This window comes from Gopherus flavomarginatus, chromosome 4 (assembly GCF_025201925.1).
Source record: "Gopherus flavomarginatus isolate rGopFla2 chromosome 4, rGopFla2.mat.asm, whole genome shotgun sequence".
Classification (NCBI taxonomy): domain Eukaryota; kingdom Metazoa; phylum Chordata; order Testudines; family Testudinidae; genus Gopherus; species Gopherus flavomarginatus.
In genome coordinates this window covers 127,709,873-127,735,303 of record NC_066620.1, presented here as the reverse complement: position 1 = coordinate 127,735,303, position 25,431 = coordinate 127,709,873, and the positions used below count along the sequence as shown (strand labels likewise).

Below are 25,431 nucleotides of genomic sequence, written 5' to 3'. Positions count from 1 at the left end.
TCTGTACAATTGTTCAAGAGTGTTTTCCTATCTGCTGGCAGTTTACTAACATCACACAATAAACCCAGGTCTTTTCATGGTGCTTCATTTGTCCAAACCTTTCTTCAGTGGACACTCAAGCAGTGTCAGCAAGTGAGCAAAAAAACTCGCTCTTGATTTTTTCTTCTGAGCTTCCCATCATCTCATCTTTGCCATCGTAACCAAATTGTCTCCTCTTCTGATGGATATGAGTGTCCTTGAAGACAAGCACAACTCCTAAATTTTCTCCATTTCTTTGGCAGCAGTGATGGCATCTTCAAATCCATTGTTTCTGTAGGCCACAATGAAATCAAGGCAGCTTCTCATCAAAAGTAGTGCAGTCACGATGTCCGTCGACTGAGTTTGTAATGCCTTGCTTACAGTGTTTACTTGAAACAGCATATTGTGCCAAACCACAACTGAGACCAGAAATTTGAAGTCAGCTATCTGGTTTGCCTGACTTTGTGCCTCATTTTGGATTCCAGCCTTGGCTTTGCTCGACTGCGCCAGTTCTATCCTGGCATCATAAACCTTAGTCACTTGGTACCTCACTGGTCTTACACTATCAGTGTGGCTCTCCCAGTGAGTGTCACTTAGTGGCTTCATGGTCAGATTTATAACATTGTCCATGAGGATCTTCCACCTGATAGCTGATGCTGAAAACAGGGCGTATGTCCTTTGCAGTACTCTGAAGAGAGATTGAATCTAAAGAAGATGATGCTGCATCTGACACAACCAGATTGAGGGAATGGCAGCCACAAGGCCTGAGGAGAGCTCTTGGATTCAATACAAGGATCCTTGCCTGGACACCACCGTTTCTTCTCTTCATGTTCACACTGTTGTCGTAGCCTTGTCTGCAGCAGTCCTGAAGCTTTATTTTATTTTCATTCAGAACATTCATAAATAGTTCTGTTAGGCCTTTTCCTTTAGAGTCATTCACAGAGCAGAAACAGATAAAGTGTTTCTTTGCTTGGATACAGACATCCTTGTCATCAACAAATCTTACTGTAAATGACACCTTTTCACTGTGATTAATGTCAGGAGTGCAGTCCATTATTATGCCATAGTACTTCGGTTTGCTGAGCTGCTAAATATGTTATCAAGCACCTTCTTTGCCATAAGGTCAATCAATTCATTTTGAATTGTTTTGCTGCAGTAATGGTCCATAGCCTCTTTACAAACTACCCAGTGTAGGTGTTCACGCATTACATCATCACATTTCCCAAGGAGCTCTACCAAACCGATTAAATTACCATTACGTTCAGTGAACGACTTATCCAACAAGCCCTGGAAAGCCAAATTATTCTTTGCAAGGAAGAGGATAATTGAGATCAGATGTTTGAGCATGTTCCTCCAGTGCTGGGTTTCTACAACTGGTCTACAATTTTTGAGAAGTCGTCTGCTTCAGAGATAAAATGTGATATTTATTATGTATTTTGATGTGCTGAATTCAAATATGACAATTAAAACAACTGATTGGCTACTGTTTCTAAGATATTTAAGTTTTTACATTTTATGTCTATGTATATTGTGTAGATAGTAGAGTTTTAATCATAAATTGTAAACCTAGGTCTTTTCATGTGTTTATGGTTGCTTTACATGATAATATTTCACCTCTCCTGTTTATGTAACACTTTAAAAATCAGCAAAAAGGTTATATAAATAAAATTTATTATGAAACAAAAGGCAAAAAACTATTATGTACATAGTTTAATCCTATTCAGTGTCTTCTCGGAGCTTCTTGACTTGTCTCTTGTATTCATTAAATGGAGCATCTCTTGTCACTGTCCAGCAATAGTCTGCAAGCATTGATGGGCTCCATTTGCCCTGATAGCCTTCCAGGAGATTCCACTGCTGTAGTCTGGAGCCCAGCAGCTCTGCCTTACTCTTGGGTAGTTCCAAATCCCTGACAAGGTCATTCAGTTCACCTTGTGTTATGAGGTGTGGTTCAGAGGAGGAGGATGGGAGAAAATGTGGGTCCTGTGACATTGATGGTTCAGGACCAGGAGTTTCATCCTCTTCCTCTCCCTCGTCTGACTCAAGTGAGAATGATTCTGGTGCATCAGGAACCGGCAGTCCTTCTTCGTGGGGTACTGGGCGTATAGCTGATGGAATGTTTGGATAATGCACAGTCCACTTTTTCTTCTTTGACACACCTTTCCCAACTGGAGGCACCATGCAGAAGTAACAATTGCTGGGATGATCTGTTGGCTCTCTCCAAATCATTGGCACTGAAAAAGGCATAGATTTCCTTTTCCTGTTCAACCACTGGCAAAGATTTGTTGCACAAGTGTTGCAGCATATGTGTGGGGCCCACCTCTTGTCCTGATCTCCAATTTTGCAGCCAAAATAAAGGTGATAGGCTTTCTTAACCATAGTGGTTATACTGCGCTTTTGTGATACAAAAGTCACTTCACCACAAACATAGCAGAAGTTATCTGCACTGTTGACACAAGTACAAGGCATCTCTGCTCACTTTGGCTAAACAGAAATGTATGATTTCTAGAGCTGATATAGGGCAATTTGTTCAGCAGAGTGATGTAAGCTTCGTTACGATTGCATCGTCCATGACTTCTAGTAATTACATGATGCAATTCATATCATGTATGACGCAATACCAGCTTCAGATTGCATCATTCATTGTTTTGCCTAAAAAGCAAGTACTGTCCAAACCCAGGCATAGATTTATTCATAGATGCAGTCAAAGATGTATTTTAGTCATTTCTGGTTTAAATTGAGATCCCTTCCCTTTATAACTCACTTATCCTCCGCCATTCCCAAGTCAAGGGTCGTATATACTGACCCAATAGCATATCTTGAAAACTAGAGCCAAGCAACAATTTTAAGCATCATTTTCATTCTCAGTGACCCAGAATTAGTAAAGTTGGACTACATTTATTTCAGAAGCCTTTTGGCTGTAGAGCAGTGTAATGTGCTGGTTTTCTGCACCTGTGCATTTATTCAGATTGAGCCTGGACTCGACCTCCATCCATCTGGAGTAGATGGTAACTTTTCATGTTGCTTTAGAGCATTAGCTAAGTTATGCCAGTAATTGTACCCAGAAAGCACAAGTAACATTCTTTGTTTGTCAAGATTTGGCATTCTTGTGAAATATTTTGCAGCAAAAATGGAACAATTTTCTCATTTGATTTTGAGTAAAATAACCAACGCTGATTCAGTTTCTCACCATTCTCGAGCACTCTTTCACATTGACTTTGGAAAGTGTCACTTCTGATAATTTAGTGGAAACATCATAGCCTCAATTTTGCCTGGCCCATTCAAAATTGTACAGTCAATATTGGCAGAGTTTAGGATTGCCAGCCATAAAGCAGGATCTGATGTATCGATTTGTGTTGTGCAATTTTTCTCACTGTTTCTGTCATCATGCAAAGCTGATTCTTCTTTATCATTTCTCTCCTTTTCATGTGAGCCATATTCTTCCTTATCACTCTCCTTTATGCTGTCAGGAAAAATGGACAATACTTCATCATTTCCTTCACATTTCCATTCCTTCTCTTCAGGCAAATCTGCTAATTCCTTAGTAATAGGATTTCCATCATTTTTGCTTTACTCCTCAATTTCTTCTGCTTTAGGACAATCGCTACTGCCCAAGCCTGGATGTGTCTTTCTGTTTCAGATATTTTCCCATCAAATTTTCCCCTGGCTGCAAATGGATAGCAACTGAGATTTTCACTTCCTATACTGAGCTCCTGAAGGCTTTTGGGGGAGCATCTTTTCTTTTCTATGGGTGAAAACAGACAATGTTTGAGAGTCTATTTTCTTCAGTCTTAGAAAGATATCCAACATTACTTGTTAAGTGTGGCAAAAGAAGTAACAGTATTTCTTTTATATTGTTGTGTAGATAGGGGTTCGATAAATATCTCTGGTGTCTCATTAAATATGCCCTTTAGTCACTACTTATATTCTTCAAGACTCTTCAAGTCTTAAAACCCAAGTATACTTTCACAAATACACAATAAAAGAAGTTCACAATATTGCAGCTGGGCTCTCATTTCACTTCAGTTTGTTCTTATATCTCGGTGACTGACTGGTAACGCCCTGTCCCTTATATATCTGCAACAGCTTGGCTGACAACATTCTAGGATGTTGAAGGAAAATGTAGTTCTCAGAAAGTCTGGAAGGTTTCATGAGATTCTACAAAGGCCCAGAACATTCTAGGAGGTTAGTGAAAAATGAATCAACATATGGAATACCTGAACCATGTTACTTCAAACATTCTTTTCCCTTTTGTCACTAACAACAAAAACAATGTCCCAAGCCCAGTACCTCAGGTAGTCGCCTGGGTCACCTGCCTTTAAATCCAGTCCTGCTTGCAAGGGTAATTTCCAGTGGACTTTCTGGTCTTGCAATTTTATTGCAGTTACTGTGAGGCCATTTTGTTCCCTAGTAATTGCTGCATTACAGTAGTAACGCCCCTTAGGACATTTCCTATACTCTGTTTATGTGTCCCTCCCACTAAATCCTGCCTTCTGATATTTGCTCCACAGAGTACACTATATTCTGCAGATTATGTAGAACTGGAAATTAACAGCTGCCCAGGACACTAAGAGTGCTGGTTACTTTTAAAAAATCAAATACAGCAAAAACACATATGCCATTGAATATGAAGAGAGTGTAAAACTATTTTCAATATCGATAGTATATATATAAAACCATGTAATATGTTTTGCACCAAAATGGTGGAAGATAGAAATTTGAAAATTAGCAGAGAAATAACCCTCACTGAGAAGCACCTTTGAGTTTTTAGGTGAAAATAAATTTGGATTTGGCTGTTAGGAGACTGAAAATAATAATTTCAGTTTGCACAGTAAATTTTGAACAGAAGAAAAGGTATTTTATGGTGCTGGTGTGTATGGCAAATGTTAACTTTGTGGTGAGCATGCATAACTTATGATTTGCTTATGCAATGAGGCAGAGGACACCCTTGATATCACCTGCAGGTATCCATTACATTGGGTTTGTATATTTTCAGACCTATGTCACTGGATTAGGTGAAAGAATAAAAGATAAATTTCTCTGAAGCCATTGCAACAATAGAATTTGCCTTTCTATGAAAGTACTTTCTGTGTACCCTGTGGTCAGTCTTAAAAATTGAACTTCCTTTCTGGAGGAACCAGAGTTACTCCAGCTTTTACAGACAAGAAAGTGTTGGGGAAAAGACCATCACCCTATTGATTAGACCAGACAGCCTGAGGCTCCTTTTATTGATATATCAAAGTACAAGTGTGCACACAGGGAGGGACAGCGGTTTCCCATGCAGAGGGTAGGCTGCTCTGCCCTTACAGATTTTACTAAGCTGATAAAGATAAAAACCACAAAACGTCATACATTAATACAGCCTTATTTGGTAATTAAATTGCTAACACTGCAAACATAACTGATAATTTTCCTTATAAGGTATAACTATTGCAACTTCAGTAGAACTCTCTCACAGTTACCCTGTTATTGTTCTTTGGCAGTCAAGTGGGCCTGACTGTTCTTTTACACCTACTTGTGGTTTCTTTAGCAAGCAGATAGTTGCCACACTATAATTACTTAACGCTAAGATGGCTCCCAGGAGGCCTCTTGTCCCAAGGCCAGTTCCTTATTTTCTAGGCCATATGTCCTTATGTGCTCAATTCCCCAACCGAGAAAGGAGGAGGTTTTAATTTTCCCTATCATTCCCTCCTTTTGATGCCTTACTATAGCATCAAACTCCTAAAATTGAATATTCATCAGGTTTTGGATTTCTGAGTAAGGGGTTTCTTCCTCTTCGCGGGGAAACTCTAAAGAGGTATACAGTGAATGGTCTGGTGTATGATTTGTCAATGGAGGGGCTAATTCCCTTATAGGGGCTAGGGCCACCAGTTGCTGGGGGGCAGGCGGGGTTGATCTTGGGCGGGGACAGTGCTGGCAGCATACTTGACAGCAGCAATAACAAAAACAGAAATTTATCAGCAGTCCCCCTCCCAACAATACCCAAAGGTACCAAGGATGCTGGGAGGGATGGAGGACTTTTGTGACCTGACATAGAATATCCGTTTCTACACAGAGAGAGGTAGCTACGTGGGCAGTTTGAAAGGCATTGAGTTCAGTTTTATATATATTTTCAAGGAGATGGAATTGCTTTTGCAACTGAGAGATTTTCTGGACTTCTGGTAAAAGTGATAACAGAGAGTGAAAACAATCGGGCACTACAGAGGCCCAGTCAAAGGGGATCTGGAACTGCAGAGAAGCTTGGTATGATTTTTCAGTGGGCCAGTATATAGCGTGAGTACCTGAGTCTGTAATTAGATTAAAGGCTACATCATGTAAGACGGAAGAGTTAACATAGACACAGCTATCGTTGGCCTGCATGAGTGTTTGGGAGGCAAGGGTCATAATGCGTCCATTACCTTCCCAACACACATAATGATGGACCGTGATGATTTCCCCAGGCTTGAGTTTTCGTATGCATTGGAGTTGGGGCGGTTCCAGAGGCCAGTAGTTCCACAGGTTATCTAGTCCTATCCAGAGGTCGGGTGTCATGGCAGGAGCACTGACCAGGAAGTGGTTAGGGCCGTGGGGGGGGGTTGATTTCCCATACATCTTGGTGGATCACCCACTCCCACAAGCAACCGCCCCACGGACCCGGGAGGATGCGGTAAGTAGGGGCCCATACTCCTTTCACAGGCCCATAGGCCTGGAAGGAGCACTGTGAGCGCCAACATTTCCATCCCGAAAATTTCCAAGTGTACCTCCATGGCCATAAATCGGGCGGTACGCCTGAAGCATTAGTAAGGGCAGTGGGCCAGGTTTGATACTTAAGGTCTCTTTGAATGGAGGCAAGCATGACATTAAGGAAATCCTGTACCTCCAAGCAAGCATGATCCCACTGCAATGCCTTTCCTGCCTCAGTAGTCTGTAGGATCATCTGTTGAAGCGTGACTTGGGTGATGACACCGAGGGTGGAAATCACATGCAATTCCCCCACTGCTGCTTGCGCCTATGTAACTTGGGCCCCTGACATGAATCCCGCTGCCTGCTCCATTTTTCCTAGCCTACTTTCATGTTGTTGGGTTTTGTAAATGGTCCAAGCAGAGGCAGCGCTATTCACCCCCAGCCACAGGGTATCGGTTATATCTCTTTTCTTTCTAGTGGAACTACTCCAAACTTGCTGCTGCAAAAGTCTTAACACAGCCCCCTTGGAGCAGTTGGGATCATAGGCAGTGATTTGAAAGTGGGTTATGGGAAGAGAGAACTTAATAGTTCCCAGGGTGCCATTTAATATGGTCCATTTGAATCCTGTTAAATCTGGTTTCCCCATGGACTCATCCACAATTACTGATCCTGCACCTGGATGCCTTTTTTGGACATGGAGAAATTGACTGAGTGTGATGGGGTATATTGTATCAGAGTACAGGTTATGTTTTCAGTAAGAGGAAGTTCTTCTAGACAGCTGAATGCCACTGTAGAGAGGCAATATCTCTGAGTATCAACAGAAGTCTTGGTTACCTGAGTGACTAGAAAACATTCGGGGCCCTGTTCATCATGGGTTTGACAGAGGCCAGGAATTAACATTAAATCGACATCCTCTCCCCATCCCTGTATGAAGTAAAGGGTTTTGTGTGGGTGCCCAACATGATCTGGATCTGTAGTTATATTGACAAACGTGATGTCAACTGTTCCAAACATTTTCCATTCTACTACACGTTCATACACAAGATTCTGTACCGAGAAAAACAGCTTAGCTGCACAGTAGGAAAATAAGTCACTGGACAGGGATGGTCGAGGCCATTGCAAGATAGTGGAAATTTGGCCTACAGTAAAATGGAAGTGATGATGGGGCTTGTCACTAGTTGGAGTGTTGTCTCGGGACAGGCTTCGGGTACTAGGAATAGGCAGGGAAGGGGTCGTAATCACATGGTCTGGGTTAAGATTATTCAACAATTCCGGGATAGTTTTGCAGGAACTTGGTACCTGCGGTGGTTGGCACCATGAAGGGACAGGAATGAAACCCAAATGCCAATGTGTGCCACATTCATATTGAAATGCATCACAAGTCCCTCCTTGCCACCAAATAATATTACGTCTTTTCCATCACGGCCAATTTTTACATCCTCAGTGGTAAGGGGATTTGTTTTCTTTTCTCCTGAGATTGCTCGGGCTATCCTCGGGTTCCTCCGCGTTGTGATGACTTTTACTGCTCGTAGGGGAAGGTCTATGCCTTCTGCAAACTGACTTTCAGTTATTGGCAGCATTTTCGTGACATGGGTACTGGAACCGGTTCTCTGGGAAGTCCAGGTAAGCATAAAGGAATCATAAAAGTTGAGGAGAAACAAAAAAAACATGAGTACCGAGATAAACCAGATAGAGGGCATTAGCCACTTTCGTACCATGGCCATTTCCTTAATTTTTGCCCTAGGATCGGCCATTATAAAACTATATAGAGAAGCAAAACTTAATTGTCTTTAATGGTTGTCCCTTTTTCTGAGCTTGTATTTGGATTCTCTTCCAGGATGGTCTGATGCCACAGAGGGCAGGTTTGTCGGAACAAATGGGGCACTAGCAGGATCCAGGGGCGGTATCACCTTTTTACAGTGAGAAGCGTGTATCCAATTGGGAAGGCCCCGACACTTTACCGCAGTATACGTGGTCAGTAGGATCTGGTATGGACCCTTCCACCTGGGTTCTAAGGACGACTTGCACTGGAAGACCTTGCAGTAAACCCAATCTCCGGGTTCCAATGGATGACATGCAGTTTCAGCTGGATCTGGTAGGGCGCTCTGGACCTGTGAGTGAATAAATCTGACATGACGAATTAATGATCTGCAATATTCCAGCATAGTTTCGTCACTTAACGGTAAATCTACGCTGTGAGAGGACAGAGGTGGGGACACGGGCATTCTCATAGGCCGTGCCATGAGAATCTCGTGCGGGGACAACCCATGCTTTCGCAGAGGGGTATTTCTCATCCACATTAAAACCAAAGGCAAGGCATCCGGCCACTTCATGCCCATTTCAGCGCATAATTTGGCCAGTTTATTTTTTAAATCCCCGTTTTTTCGTTCCACCGCCCCAGCACTTTGGGGGTGGTGGGCACAGTGTAGATGTTGTTCTATATGGAGTGCCTTACAGATTTGTCTCATAATCTGTCCCTTAAAGTAGGTGCCTCTATCGCTATTTATCGAGGCAGGAAGTCCAAATCTGGGAACAAATTCCTTTAACAGTTTCTTTGCGACCGTTATTGAATCGGCTTTAGCACAGGGATAGGCTTCCACCCACCCGGAATACATACAGACACACACTAGTGCATACTCATACGAGCAGCATTTCAGCAAACTTATGAAATCAATCTGAAGTTTTACAAATGGTCCCTATGGCGGGGGATGCGCCGCCATAGTAGTTCGAACCGGTTGCCCACCGTTATGTGCCAGATAGATGGGACAGGAACGACAGTATTGTTGGGCTACGCCTGAGAATTTTGGAGCATACCAGTATTTGGCCACAGACGCAATCATTCCTTCCTTCCCCACATGGGCTAACCCGTGGGCTGCCCGGGCAAGGTAGAGGAGTAAGGCCAAGGGCACAACCAGGCAACCGTCTGGAGCACGCCACATGGCGTCTTCTGAATGCATAGAGCATCCAGACTGCTTCCAGCTATCCTTTTCCTCGTTGGTCGCTGACCTCTGCATGAGCGCCAGGTCCTGCAGAGACTCGGCTGAGGGGGAGGGCTGGAGTATACAAAAGGGAATCTCTTTAAAAGGAGCCAGAGACCCGGAAAGAGCCGCCTGCCTGGCGGCAGCATCCACCAGGACATTTCCTCGTGTAACATCGTCGCAGGGTTTCTGATGGGCTGAACACTTAACTACAGCAATAGCAGAGGGTAATTGAAGGGCTGACAAAAGGGCATTAACATACGAACTGTGGCTAATGGCCGCATCATTAGAGGTGAGAAAACCCCGATATTTCCACAGTTGTCCGTAATCATGCACTACTCCGAAAGCATACCTTGAGTCTGTGTAAATAGTGACAGAGGTTTCAGCTGCCAAGCAACAAGCTCTAGTAAGGGCATATAGTTCCGCAACCTGGGCAGATCTGGCGGTTGGAAGAGAAAACGCTTCTACAGTACCATGTAAATCACAAACCGCATAGCCCGCCACAAGTTGACCCTCCGAATTCCTCAGACATGAGCCATCTACAAAATAAACTAGTTCGGGGTTCGACGGGGGAACATCCTGTAAGTCAGACCTCGGGGCGGATAACTCAGCAGTTATGGAGAGGCAATCGTGGGGCTCTCTGTCCTCTATCGTAGGTAGGAGGGAGGCGGGGTTTAGCACTGAGCACCTAACCAAAGTAATATTAGCAGCATTTAAAAGAAGCATCTCATACTTAGTGAGCCGAGAATTGGAAAGACACTGAGTTTTGCCCTTTGTGAGCAGGGCTGTAACAGCATGGGGAACAGCCACGGTCAAGGGGCTTCCTAGTACAAGAGAGGCGGAAACTTCCACAAGTATTGCAACAGCAGCTACAGATCTAATGCATGGGAGTAATCTCGCAGCCACAGGATCCAGCGAGGAGCTAAAATAGGCAACAGGTCTATGCTTATCCCCATGCAGCTGTGTAAGGACTCCCTGAGCCAAACCCTCCCTCTCATGGCAATACAGAGTGAAAAGTTTATTATAATCAAGGAGGCCTAGAGCAGGAGCCTGAGCCAAGGCACTTTTGACCTGTAGGAAAGCCTCTTCTGCATCGTCAGACCAGGGAATGGGGTCAGGGACTTCATTCAGGGTTAAATTTTGCAAGGGGCGAACGAGTGAGGCATAGCCCGGGATCCATTGTCAACAGTAGCCTGCCATACCAAGGAATCCTCACATCTGCCTTTTTGTGCGCCGTTTAGGGATTTGGAGAATAGCTTGGATGCGTGAGGGAGACAAGCCTCGCTTGCCTGCAGAAATATCATGTCCCAGATAACATACTGCGAGAGAACAAAGCTGTAATTTGGCTTTGGATACTTTGTGGCCTTTTTGAGCTAAGGCTTGAAGCAAAACCAACATATTGGTTTTGGAGGCCTCCAAGGAGTCAGAGGCCAGCAACAAGTCATCTACATACTGGACCAAAACGGAACCCATAGGGAACCGAATGTCATCCAGGTCCTTCTTCAAGATCTGAGAGAAAATGGTGGGAGAGTCAGTGTAGCCTTGCGGCAACCTGATAGGTGAAAGCAAACAGATATTGGCTATCCTTATGAATTGAGATGGAAAAGAAGGCAGAGCACAAATCAATCACGGAAAAATATTGTGCAGTCGGGGGAATACAGGAAAGGATCGTAGCGGGGTTTCGGACTACTGGAAAAGTTGGGAGAACAGCAGCATTTATAGCTCGAAGATCCTGTACAAACTGCCAAGTTTGTTTACCGGGTTTCCGCACCGGCAGAATCGGAGAATTACATTCACTGACCGTCGGTACAATAACTCCTTGTTCAAGTAATGCAGTAATCACAGGACGAATTCCGTCCTTCGCTTGTTTGAAGAGAGGATTCTGCCTAATTTTGGGAAGGTGTTTTGCTGGGTTAAGACGGATTTTTACCAGCTGGGCGGAACCAATACGTCCAACCTGGTTAGCATGCTTGGCCCACAATGTGGGGGAAACCTTTGCCAGCAGTTCCTGTTGCAACAAGGAAGGGCTGGAGTCAGCATCCTCCGTAGTAGTGGTTTGTTCTGCCTGAAGGAGGGCCAAGACTTCGTTGTGAGCTGAATCAGGTACTTCCAAAAACACCCCATCAGGGGAATAAAAGATTGTACAATTCAATTTACATAGCAAATCCTTTCCCAAAAGGTTAACCGGAGAACACGGACTAAGGAGAAATGCATGATGGGCTGAGAGAGGACCGATAAAAACAGAGAGTGGGGACGAGACAAGATGGGGAATGGGAGTGTTACCCACACTTATCGCTGTAACCACGTCCGAAGAAAGGGGTACAGAGGGGAACTCTTGCGCTCTAAGGGTAGATCGAGAAGCTCCAGTATCAATCAAGCATGGGGTAGTAACACCATTTATCAAGCAAGAGATTGTAGGGCTGGTTTGATCGACTGATAGAAGGGGAGTGACGACGCTAGCAGTCTCCTGGCTCAGTCAGTATTCGAGTGGAGGCAGGGGTGGGTTGGGGTCTAACTGACAGCTAAAGATAGGGGCTTGGTTTGGGCTCCTTCAAGATGCAGAATGTGCTTGGGGGGGCGCGTAGGACAATTCCTGATATGGTGGCTGTCCTGCTTACAATAGCACAGCTCTTCCTATGGGGACAGTCGGTTTTCCAATGCCCTTCTTGGCTGCACATAAAACAGGCGCCGGGCCTGGACAGAGGGCTTACCTCAGACAGAGCCCTCACTCCTGCAATCCCCGGCACCGGGCCACATTTGGGAAACCGTTTACTAGTGTCCTGCATAGTCTGAATTTGTAAAGCCATAAGCTTAGACTCTGTCTCGTCCTTCTTTCCTTCCAGTTATCTGTGAAAGTGTTGTGCCGCAGTTAGAATACCGTCTAAGTCCTTTCCCTCCCAATCTACAACGTTAATTCTCAGTTGCTCACCCACCTTGGGCAGGAGACCCTGCACAAAGGCGGCTACTACGGTCTGTCTGGCAGTGCCTTCAGCATCCTCTATTCCCAAATACCTTTCAAACTCGTGCTTAAGACGTTCCATATAATCAGCGGGATTTTCTCCCTTATTCTGCTTACAGGCATTTATTTTTGTCCAATCCGTTTTCTTGGGGCAGATGGAGAGGACTTCCCTAACCAGGGCATCTCTCCGTTCCCCAAAGCATCCTGCGACAGGTTATCACCAGTGGCTGGCCATTCAGCCTTCTGGAAGAGGCGGTTAAGTGTCTCCCTGAGCAACATGGCCCTCAGGAGCTGATCCATTTCATCCCAGGAAGGGTTGTAACACCTTATTACCATTTGCAATTGTTCTTGGACTTTAACTGGATCCTCTCTAATCTTCAGAAATTTGTCTATTAAGTAGTACAGATCGCCTGGTGATCAAGGGGCATGCACAGTTACCAACCCATCTGGTCCGGGTAACTGTCGCAAAGGGTAGACACCAATACTTGGCATAGTCAGTACCTGTCCTTCCTTTAGGAAGGTCTTGAGGCGGGTGCATTGGGCGACCTGATCTGGTGATTTTAGGGCACCCTGATATCCTGGTGAGGTTAAGATATCTTTGATTATAGACAGTCTGCTCAATAACCGGCGTAAAGGCGATTGCTCTTCTTCGGGAGTCAGCTGCTCTAGATTTGCGTCCGCTCCCCGTATACCCATTGTCAGTCTCTCTGCCTCTACTGACAACCTAGTGAAATCTTCTATTTGCTCGGGCGTCAATCTTGGGCACCCAGATAACCCTGAGATTAAGGGGGAGTGGGGGGATGCAGCTGATGAGCCATCATGCAAGGATTCCTCTTGGGACGAGGAGTGGTCTCATGAGATCCCGACGGGGAGGTTCTCGGAGAATTATACGGAGGTGGGATGCCCCATTGTCGGCATTCCACTAACAGATCAATCAAATCATCGGACGGGGCCGTTGGGGCTGGTTTCGGGGCTGAGACTGTCTGGCATGGTCTAGAGGGGCAGAGGGGTACCGAGCCAGCTACTAGTGGGTTTGACAATTTTTGAGCATATCCCAATTTTTCCTGTGCTTCTTTTAATTGGACCTTTAATTTCTCCTGGGTGTCCTTAAGACCCCTCATTTGAGACTCCTGACATCGCTTTCCCATCTCATCATGCCACTCAAAATATGCATCAAACTGTCCTTGGGGCACGGCACTGGCAAGAAGTGCACCCTGCAGATGCACAATTTTGTCAAGGTCGAAACCTCCTTCTGAGGGAAACTGCAGTCTTGGGTCATCCCTGGTATACCACTTCCATTTTTTTAAATATTTACACGTCGACGGACTATGATGTACATACATATATGCAGCAGGTGTGCCTTTTGGTGAGATCGGAATCTCTTTGGATTCACCAGCCCCCATTCTCGTTTTCTGCCTTTTCGCTCAAGCCACGCACACAAAGGAATGCTTTTAGGATTACCACGGTTCTATCACCTATGGTCTCTCTGCCTGCCCTGGGCAGGGGAAATGGGAGTAGGTTTCCGCCGACCTGTACTATGGCAGGGACGTACAGGGAGAGAGGTGAAGGGTGGGGCGAGCCTTCCCAGGGACTTTTATCTTAACGGAAAGCTTGTGGTCCTTGCACGCTTCTCGTCAGCCCAGAGCACCAGCCTTCAAGCCAACGGTGCTTCTGTAGCTATCAGGTTGGTGGTACGGTTTCCCGGGGCTCCCCTCCTCTCTGAGAAGGGGAGGGAGCCTATAGCTCCGTGGGGCGAAGTAAGGGGACCCTGTGGTCCTACTGAGGACAGTGCTCATGGAGTGGTCGCAGGGTCATAGTTCGTGGAAGGGGAAGGGAAAAAGGATGGGGAACATGCCCGCACCTCAGCTAGGTAGTCACTTACCAAGGCCCGCCAGCTGGGAAGCTTCACAGTCTCTCCAAGCTCAGCTGTGGGGCTTGCTTTCAAGACACTCCTGGTCACGAGTTTTCGCTTCACAGGAGGCTCGGGGCGTCTTCCCACAGCTGTCACTCACCCTGGCCGCTCAGCCCTCACCCACACAGGCACATTTTTGGCATAGCCATCAAGGCAAGAAACCTTAAAACCCGGGTCCCCACCAATCCTGGTAGGAAGGGGACCCCCGATCAACTGCCAGGGTGTATTAACCCAAAAAGCGGATCAGGACTCTCCAGACCAAAAGGAGCGCGGTCCGTGGGTTGCCGGCTACCTTTAAGATACTTATACTTTATAATACGTTAAGATACCTTAAGATACTTTAAGATATCAGGAACCTTCCAAAACCTTAGGAATTTCAGAAAAGGGCGTCAGGCCTGTCTGAAGACTAAAGTTCGCTTCCAGAATGTGACTTACCCCAAGCTGGAGCCCCGGGCCAGTCCTCCACCACCAAATCCCAATAGAGATTCCAAAAGGTCTCTTACCTTTTAGGCGGGCCCAGGGTTTGGGCGGGGGAGCCGCCTGCAGTCCCCCGGCCCAGGGGAGCCGCCTGTGGAATCCGAGTCACGGCACCAAATTGTTGGGGAAAAGACCACCATCCTATTGATTAGACCAGACAGCCTGAGGCTCCTTTTATTGATATATCAAAGTACAAGTGTGCACACAGGGAGAGACAGCGGTTCCCCATGCAGAGGGTAGGCTGCTCTGCCCTTACAGATTTTACTAAGCTGATAAAGATAAAAATTGCAAAACGTCACACATTAATACAGCCTTATTTGGTAATTAAATTGCTAACCCTGCAAACATAACTGATAATTTTCCTTATAAGGCATAACTATTGCAACATCAGCAGAACTCTGTCACAGTTACCCTCTTTGGCAGTCAAGTGGGCCTGACTGTTCTTTTACCCCTACTTGTGGTTTCTTTAGCAAGCAGATAGTTGCCACACTATAATTACTTAACGCTAAGATGGCTCCCAGGGGGCCTCTTGTCCCAAGGCCAGTTCCTTATTTTCTAGGCCATATGTCCTTATGTGCTCAATTCCCCGACTGAGAAAGGAGGGGGTTTTAATTTTTCCTATCAAAAGAAAGAAGAAAGTGAAGGCGCCCATGCAAGTACACACATTGCTTTGACTGTGGAATTTTAGTGCTACCTCTGTGTCCACAGTGACTTGCTAATTCCTTATTTTTAAAATCTTTGGCCTGCTGTTTGTGTTCTTAAAACATGGGTATGCTGAAAGCCATTGAGACTGAATTTCTCTCTACATAAAACACCACAAACAGTGGCAATGTCAGTGTCACCCATACCAGGCGAGTATTGGATTTTGTCACTTTCTGGTGGCTGACCCTGATAAATGGATAAGAGACTACTAAAGCTGCCAGTTGGAGTTACTCCTGTAGCTCACGTGATAGAGGCTTATGTTTTTAGATCCTGAACCACATAAGTCAGTGAAGCTACTTGCATGATCAAGAGACAAAGGAAAAAACAAACTAAACAAACCCCGACATTCTCTACATTAATACAATCTTCAGGTTTCACAGTTTAAAAAAAATACAGAAAGGTGTATTTGATTTGTTTTTAAAATATGCATGGTACTATATCAGTACATTTGACAAAGAAAAACAGGAATAGAAAATTCTACAAATGTGTCTTTTGTCTGAATGCTGACTAGAGCTCTAGTGCCTGAGGGGGTTTGCTACATTTGTGTTTTGTATAAGGCCTAATTCAGAGCCCACTGATCTCAGTGGACTTTGGATTGGGCCTATAATAGAGCTGAATAAAGCTACATTATGAACAAGTCCCAGAACACTCATTTAACACTGGTATCCACTACCCAGATACACCAGTGTTTCTGATGCTTGATTTTTATTATAAATGTTCCTTCGTTTCATGTACATTGGCTTGTAACCCTTGTGGTATCAGCAAAGGGCTGAGGTTTCCAGAATAATGTGGTGGAGGTGCAGAAAATATCATTTATAATAACAATAGTAAAGCTAATAAGTATTATGTGCCTTCATAGCATAACAATTGCAATTCCTTTTGAAATGTTTAAAAATAGACTTATTAAATATCAAGTGGTATAAAAAGAAAAGTCTCTCTCTGTTAAGTAGAGCTGGTAGGAGAATGGTAATATTGTCCTCAAAATTTAAAAAAACAAACAAAAAAAGGAAACAGTTTTTCTTGTTCATTGAAAAACTGAACAGCCTCCAATGAAATGAGACTTGTGAAACATTTCTTTTTGGGGAAAAAGGTCTTTTCTCCATGTTCTATTTTTTAATTGTTTTCCTTTGATGGAAAAATGTCAACCATGTCTATTGTTAGTGAAACTCTTTGACCTCCAAAAATCATTGTGAAACCTCAAGAAGCCTTGGCATTGTGCAATTGCTGTCATTTTTATATTGAATGTTACCTGCTTTTTTTCCTACTCAAATCAGATGCCAGTTTAAAAACCAAAACAAACAAAACCTGCCCTTCAACCTAGGAAGAATTTTATAAATATTTTCCCATCACTAATATAGTCACTTTTATTTAGTTATATTTAGAAAAACTAGTACATGTTTCTTTCCAACTGGCCTTTGCTTATGAAATATAACATGTTTAGTTTGGTTGCACGAGCTTTAAAAGGATATGGTAGATAGTGGATAGACAGGATAGATAAACAGTGCCAAGCTAGCTGAATATACATATTAAACTGTGAAGATCGTCTTTACAGCAGGAAACAAAAAAGAAGAGAGCTGCTTATGCTTTCTAAATTAGAAGTATTACATTTTGATAGTTTCCTCTGATAATACAGAAAAGATACATGAATCTTATGCTTTTTTGATGATATTAAGACCTCACCACTGGAGGATGTTGATAGTTTGTATCATGTATTCATTCAGTCCTCAATCCTGTGAACACTTATGCACATGCTTAACTTTTTATGCACCTCCGTAGCCTGACTTCAGTGGGACTATTCAGATGTGTAAAGTTAAGCATGTGCATAAGTGTTTTCAGGTTCAGTGCCTAGAATTCCTGCTTTATTTAACAGATATAAAGTATTCAGCATCTTCTTAAATTCATTTCTCTTGACTTTTTTAATTCATTTCTCAGTTGGTAAAGCAGAAGTCGTAACAGTGGTATGAATATTACAGATAGACAGACTGGTTTAAAACAAAGAAAAAAACCCCAAACAACTGGCTCAAATCTAACCTGAGCTGATATTTTTATTACTGAGCTTTGCAAGAAATTAATTTAGTTTTTTTCTTTACTGTTCTTTTTCATAAACGTCTCAGTTCTTTTGAGATTAAAAGAATGAGTTCAGATTGGAACTTTCAGCAGTCCAGTTCACAGTCCGTATTGGCCTTGTTTTCTGACAGATAATGTCCACATTTGTTTCTGTGTGTGCATGTAATACATACCTACCTGTATTAACATATATATCATAGATATGTATTATATATGTTAAAATTATATTAAAAAATACATTATGTATATCAAAATTTTGCTCCTGTGCTACTTAATGCTGAAATCTCTGATCAGCTGTCAGTGCCACAACATGCTTTTGGGTGCTCATAGGATCTTCACATGGGAAGGTGAGGAAAATCTATTTTTGGTACTCAGAATAGAACTGTTTGCACACTAAATATGGTCATTAAACATCAGGCCTGTTATTTGCATGTTGGCTAATATTTATATTTGGTTGGGGATTTTTGGCTTGGGATTTATATCCAAATGCAACTATTGCCTTTAAAATCTGTTTGAGAATGGCACCTTTCTGTTGAACAGAAACCTATTTTTTTTTCTTTTCAGTCTTCTGAAGTGGACTGAAATCTATCATCACCCCAAACGTGAAGCTAAGGGCTATTAAATGGTGTGTGTGTGTGTGTGTGTGTGTGTGTGTAGGGGGGGGAATCGCTCTCTCTCTCTCTCTAATAATCCTTCATATATCCTTTATATATGGGTTCTAGCAATTCATAGCTGGATTTTATATGATGTCCACATTAAGCTCTAAGGCACTTCACTGCTAGATGGTCCTCATTCCAAAATTTAGATATGGAGAATGGTCTAGTTGTGCATTAGCTGCCATATACAAATTGTAATCCTACTCTGAACCTTCCACCAGATAAATCTAGTCTAAGAATTTTAATAGATCACTAATCTTTAGCATGTTAAAGACGTCCAGTGAAGTGCTGTCCTTCAAAATAATACAACGGGCAGTGGCTAGGGATGATGCAGAATGGTAATGCAATGATGATATAGACATTTGCAGATTGCTGTTGTGGATATATTACAGTCAAGTGGAATGCACAAAATACGTTCTGAGGGGTAGAAATGGGGATCACACAAAGGTGTTTGTGAAGTCACTGACAGGTGGAATATATAAATGGAGAGGAAGAGGTGCAGAGGAGTGGAGTTCAGTCCAAATCACTGAGGATCTCCCCAGTTCCAGCCACTTTAATTTCATTGTATTTATATTTCAACTTGTATTTATTCAATACATGTTGAAGCTCTTTATTAGGAGCAAGTGAAGATTGATTGGACCACCTCATCGAATCCAAGTTGTTGCTCCTTAGTTGTCTGCAAGTTTGCTGATGAATAGCGGTTCTTGTATCCACCCTCACTACTCTCCAAATTTGCATGTACTACTTACACAGTTAACTAGCCCCTATTGGTCTAGAGATCAAGACAGTTGAATTAGAAATGGAAAAACCCATGGCAATGGACAGCACAGTTACAGGGCCATTCATGAGTCTCTTTCTATTAATACTATGTATCTTCTCCAACATACTGTGGACATTCAGAGCCAGCCTCAGCATTTTGAGTTGTACCTGTGAAACAATTCACCCCTGCTCCATGTCCCCCATTACGCACAGGATCAGGCTTAAATTTTGGGAATGTTTATTGAGATGATTCATTGCTTCTCCTCTTCTCCTTCCTTTGTCTTTCCCCCTCCAAATATACATACCATCACAAGCCTCCTCTGCCACAGGAGAACTAAAACCCAGATGGAATTTGTACAGAGTTGTCAGCATTTAAGAAATGTCCCTTGAAATAGTTCCATGTAAGCTTGGGGGTCACTAAAAGGTGTGAAAGTGATTCTGATGAATGTTAGGTTATTATTTTTCTTCAGTTATTTAACTGGTGGATCTTGAGTAGCCAGCTCAACTAATTTAACAGAACTGTTAATAATCTATCTCTGTGACACAGCTTCATGAGCTTCCAATATGCTTTTGAGGATACCCAGAGTTGTGAGTCATTGTGTTACCTCTCTGCCTCAGCAGGAATGAGTTCTGTGCCAGCTTCCTGCCACTCTAGTCTCTTTTCCTCACCAACAAACTCCTCAAGGTTCTCCCAGTCAACTCCATGAACTCCAGTCCCCGAGCTCATCAGAGAAGTTCCTCTGCAATGCACAGACCCTGCTGCTGTGTGTTCACAGAAGATATTAAATTTATTGCTCTTTAAAGAGTCAATACATCACCGCTTATTAATTTAACTAGGTAAATATATTCCTCACTTCAAACACAGCACTGAGTTGATTTATAGCAAAAGTAAAACAAGCTTATTAATAAAAGAGCATAGATTCAGTGATACCAAATAGAGATAAAGGTAGAGGTGTTTACTAGGAAATAAAGAGAAAACAAGCATCTGGAAGTCTAAAATTTAATTTATCAAGATACAGTCTTTGGTAAAGATGGCTTCTTTTACCCACAGTCTCCTTTCCAACTTTTTACTGGCCAGCTTGGCCAGAACCCATCACAGAAATTGTATTGTTTGGTTTCTTTGTCTCCTGAAGAGAAGGATAGAGAAGGAGTCACTGTTCCTTAGATTCCTACAGGTTAGGAAAGCCTCCTGGGAACTCACTCTTCTGTGTCTCACTAGGGTGCAGGAGTTATGTTAATTTTCTGAGGGGTAGCCTTGTTAGTCTGTATCAGCAAAAACAATGAGGAGTCCTTTAGAGACTAACAAATTTATTTGAACATAAGCTTTTGTGGACTATAACCTACTTCTGAGGCTGAGGGAACCGGGATTGTTTAGTCTGCAGAAGAGAAGAATGAGGGGGGATTTGATAGCTGCTTTCAACTACCTGAAAGGGGGTTCCAAAAAGGATGGATCTAGACTGTTCTCAGTGGTACCAGATGACAGAACAAGGAGTAATGGTCTCAAGTTGCAGTGGGGGAGGTTTAGGTTGGATATTAGGAAAAACGTTTTCACTAGGACAGTGGTGAAGCACTGGAATGGGTTACCTAGGGAGGTGGTGGAATCTCCTTCCTTGGAGATTTTTAAGGTCAGGCTTGACAAAACCCTGGCTGGGATGGTTTAGTTGGGAATTGGTCCTGCTTTGAGCAGGGGGTTGGACTAGATTACCTCCTGAAGTCCCTTCCAACCCTGATATTCTATGATTCAAATGTTAATAGACTTAGAGGAAAAGTTTGAAGGATGTTTGTGTAAAGTAATGACTTTACTTTAAAACTAGATTTTTTTCCCTTTCCACAATGGGAATTCAACATTTGGGATCCTAAATATGTTAGAAAATGAAATAATCATGAAGAATCAAACAGTTAATCACCAAAAGAGTACACAACCAAAAAATCAGTACGGGACCGCTGTCAGAGGCCAATGAAAAAGGGTCAAAACTAGGGAATCAAATGACTGGAGGTTTTGAAATGACCCATAGCTGTACAAAAGTTCTAAGAGCTGTAAGAGAGATTGAGAGTTAGTTAGGGTACTAAAAGATCAATGAACTGGATCTGCATCATGTCTGAGTTCCCCAGTAGGAAGGAGTTGCAGCTTCCTTATCCCAAACTCTCTGGCAGTGTTATAAATGTTCCTCAATACCTTTCTAACTTGTGTCACCAGCAAAAGGTCCTTGGTGATCTTATGCCAGTGGTGGGTCAGGTGTTGTGGAGTTCCTCTTACATGTGCCCCCTTCTCTGACCTCCTTATGTTTTCCAACAATGCAATCCCTCTCCCTTCCCTTATACGGAGGTCTTGTGTGATAAGCTGGTGCAGGAACTGGCTTTGCTACCTTTAACAGCTTTTTGCCACTGGAGAGTGACCTTGTGCAAGAATACACCCCTTGCTGTTTCTTATCAGGTGACGTTTACTTGGCACTTCTTGAACAGTGGAAGGTGTACTTAGCAGACTGAAGAATCCAGCTCAGGGTGATAAACAGGATAATTGACTCCAAAAAAGCACCCAATTGGCTGATAAAATAACTTGTAAATTCTGATCATTCTTCTAATTTAATATTGTTAACTTAATTGAGCGATATAGTACATGGAAAATTACTTGCAACCTCTAAAAACTTCACTGATGGAGTGACCTTATACTGATGGAGTAACCTTATATCTCTTAATATATTTTTATAAATATCCAAGGTATAATGTGTGTCTTGTGTGACCTTGAATGAAAATTGTCATACAACTTTAAATATGTGCAGGTGACAGTATACATCAAAGAAGGCGTAGTGGCCTGGACAAGAAATTGCATATTTATCTTTATTTTGGTATGAGGCCAATACCTCTGGGAAGTGCATTAGGTTACAGATACAGGATAAACTGAATTTTAGGGCTTCTGTGTTCAATGATGTGGTTTTGCAGAAAATTAAGATATATGAATGGCAACTATGTTGTAAGACACGAATATACATAGCTTCCATGGTGGTGTGTCTCCTCCTCTCCCATCTCCCCATCTGACACTATTGTCTTTTTGTGCAAATATGACAAAACTGACAGCAGAAGAAGAGCCATCAACTTTGCATGACAAGCCATGCTAAACAACTTTAGCAACCTCGAAGTCTTGGGGCTTTGAATTTAGCAAGGCTGCATGCCATATCAAAGAAAAATTGCTGGCACATCCTGTTTAAAGTGAAAAGAGGCAATCCTGGTCTTCATGACAATCTGGCTGGGACTCCATGTTTATTTTCAATATTCCTGTACAAGTAAAAACTGTCTGCTAAAGATTACAGTGTGCTAGTTTTCTTATTACAAAGAGTTTGTTGTTTTTTTTTTTAATTACAGGTTGGCCCTTTTGTATGCTAGAATAAAATTTTATTGTATTTCATGGTATAGGATGTTGGGGGACTTAAGCATGAGCTGGAAGGGATGAATTTAACATAATTAAGTGCTTGGATGAATTTGGACTGTAGTGTCGCCACTCTTACTAAAGAGTGTTGCTGTCTTTACATTTTCTTATAGGTTCTCCTTTTTACTTTATTCTGGGAGTCATGAGTTGCAGGGGTGAATTTTTTGGTGACTGTTTTAAAGGTCACTATTCTTGGTGCAGGTCTCCATCTGTCTATTTAGAGACTTATGTTATGCTTATTACTATGGTGGTCTGAGTATTTCTGGAATTCTCTGTCTCATAGATTCTCTTCTCTATAAGTCTTTGATGGCTCTTTGTGACAAAGGAAGAACAGATGATGCTTCCTCCAGATCCAGTTAATTTTAAGGGACTAGCTAGGTTGGGTCATCTGATGTGGTCCCTCTCCTAGGAAAAGGGTCAGACCTTATGAAAAGAAATACTATTGCAATGATCCAATCAGTGTAACAACACTAAGAGTGAAATGTATTTTTTTGAATCACTACAGGATTAGTTGTTTTAAATAAGAGACAAAATCCAGGATCCAAACTGGAGCTCCAGTTCAACAAGGTACTTAAGCTGTGCCTAACTTAATGCATGTAAGGTGTCCTATTGAAATCATTGAGACTACTGAAACTTTTCAAGTTAGCGTGCGCTTAAGTATATGGCTGAATTGGGCCCTTGGATCTCCCTTGTGGCAGCAGAACTCATTGCCTCTGAGTCCCTCAGGCAGCTTAATTCTCCCTACACTAACACCAGAAGAAATCAACATACCCCTAGAGCCCCGACCAGGGTTATTCTATCTACTACCCAAGATCCACAAACCCGGAAATCCTGGACGCCCCATCATCTCGGGCATTGGCACTCTCACTGAAGGACTGTCTGGATATATGGACTCTCTACTCAGACCCTACGCCACCAGCACTCCCAGCTATCTCCGCGACACCACTGATTTCCTGAGGAAACTACAATGCATTGGTGACCTCCCAGAAAACACCATCCTAGCCACCATGGATGTAGAGGCTCTCTACACAAGCATCCCACACACAGATGGAATACAAGCTGTCAGGAACACTATCCCTGATGATGCCACAGCACAACTGGCTGCTGAGCTCTGTGCCTTTATACTTACACACAACTATTTCAAATTTGATGACAATATATATCTCCAGATCAGTGGCACTGCTATGGGCACCCGCATGGCCCCACAATATGCCAATATCTTCATGGCCGACCTGGAACAACGCTTCCTCAGCTCTCGTCCACTCACACCCCTTCTCTATCTACGCTACATTGATGACATCTTCATCATCTGGACCCATGGGAAGGAGACTCTGGAAAAATTCCACCATGATTTCAACAGCTTCCACCCCACCATCAACCTCAGCCTGGACCAATCTACACGGGAGGTCCACTTTCTTGACACCACGGTGCAAATAAGTGATGGTCACATTAACACCACCCTATATCGAAAACCCACCGACAGCTATGCCTACCTTCATGCCTCCAGCTTCCATCCCGGGCACATCACACGATCCATTGTCTACAGCCAAGCACTGAGGTACAACCGCATCTGCTCTGACCCCTCAGACAGAGACCAACACCTACAAAATCTCCACCAAGCATTCTCAAAACTACAATACCCGCACGAGGAAATAAGGAAACAGATCAACAGAGCCAGACGTATACCCAGAAGCCTCCTACTGCAAGACAAACCCAAGAGAGAAACCAACAGGACTCCACTGGCCATCACATACAGCCCCCAGCTAAAACCCCTCCAACGCATCATCAAGGATCTACAACCCATCCTGGACAATGATCCCACACTTTCACAGGCCTTGGGTGGCAGGCCAATCCTTGCCCACAGACAACCTGCCAACCTGAAACATATTCTCACCAGTAACTGCACACCACACCATAATAACTCTAGCTCAGGAACCAATCCATGCAACAAACCTCGATGTCAACTCTGCCCACATATCTACACCAGCGACACCATCACAGGACCTAACCAGATCAGCCACACCATCACTGGTTCATTCACCTGCACATCCACCAATGTAATATACGCCATCATATGCCAGCAATGCCCCTCTGCTATGTACATCGGCCAAACTGGACAGTCTCTACGGAAAAGGATAAATGGACACAAATCAGACATTAGGAATGGCAATATACAAAAACCTGTAGGAGAGCACTTCAACCTCCCTGGCCACACTATAGCAGACCTTAAGGTGGCCATCCTGCAGCAAAAAAACTTCAGGACCAGACTTCAAAGAGAAACTGCTGAGCTTCAGTTCATCTGCAAATTTGACACCATCAGCTCAGGATTGAACAAAGACTGTGAATGGCTTGCCAATTACAGAACCAGTTTCTCCTCTCTTGGTTTTCACACCTCAACTGCTAGAACAGGGCCTCATCCTCCCTGATTGAACTGACCTCGTTATCTCTAGCTTGCTTGCTAGCACACATATATATACCTGCCCCTGGATATTTCCATTACATGCATCTGAGGAAGTGGGTATTCACCCACGAAAGCTCATGCTCCAAAACGTCTGTTAGTCTATAAGGTGCCACAGGATTCTTTGCTGCTTTTACAGATCCAGACTAACACGGCTACCCTCTGATACTTAATTTTTGAGTGTTTCACTGTATTTCCATTCTACCTCATCATATTGGTCACTTTTACTGAGTTCGTTAGTGTGATAAGTGATTTGAATAAAGTAAATTTAAAAACAAATGTCAAAGGTCCTGATTTTCCAGCTAAAGGAAGCCCCAAGTTATGGCTCTTCTTCCGTCCTCTATCTGTCTTTCTCCCCATT

At 43.2% G+C, this 25,431-nt stretch overlaps 3 protein-coding genes across 3 annotated transcripts in view; 2 read left to right on the top strand and 1 right to left on the bottom strand.

Annotated features, from left to right (window-relative positions):
• The window catches only part of NT5DC1 (5'-nucleotidase domain containing 1), a 278,111-nt gene that overhangs the window by 110,217 nt on the left and 142,463 nt on the right, over positions 1 to 25,431 (top strand).
• Positions 1 to 25,431, bottom strand: part of COL10A1 (collagen type X alpha 1 chain) — a 94,143-nt gene that overhangs the window by 63,147 nt on the left and 5,565 nt on the right. The gene's annotated exons all lie outside the window — the stretch shown is intronic.
• Positions 23,358 to 25,431, top strand: part of LOC127049179 (uncharacterized) — a 419,610-nt gene continuing 417,536 nt past the window's right edge. Inside the window, exon 1 of the mRNA XM_050949709.1 lies at positions 23,358 to 25,179. Within this exon, the coding sequence (XP_050805666.1) occupies positions 23,500 to 25,038 (1,539 nt within the window). The 5' untranslated portion in view covers positions 23,358 to 23,499 and the 3' untranslated portion in view covers positions 25,039 to 25,179. The remainder of the gene's footprint in view (positions 25,180 to 25,431) is intronic.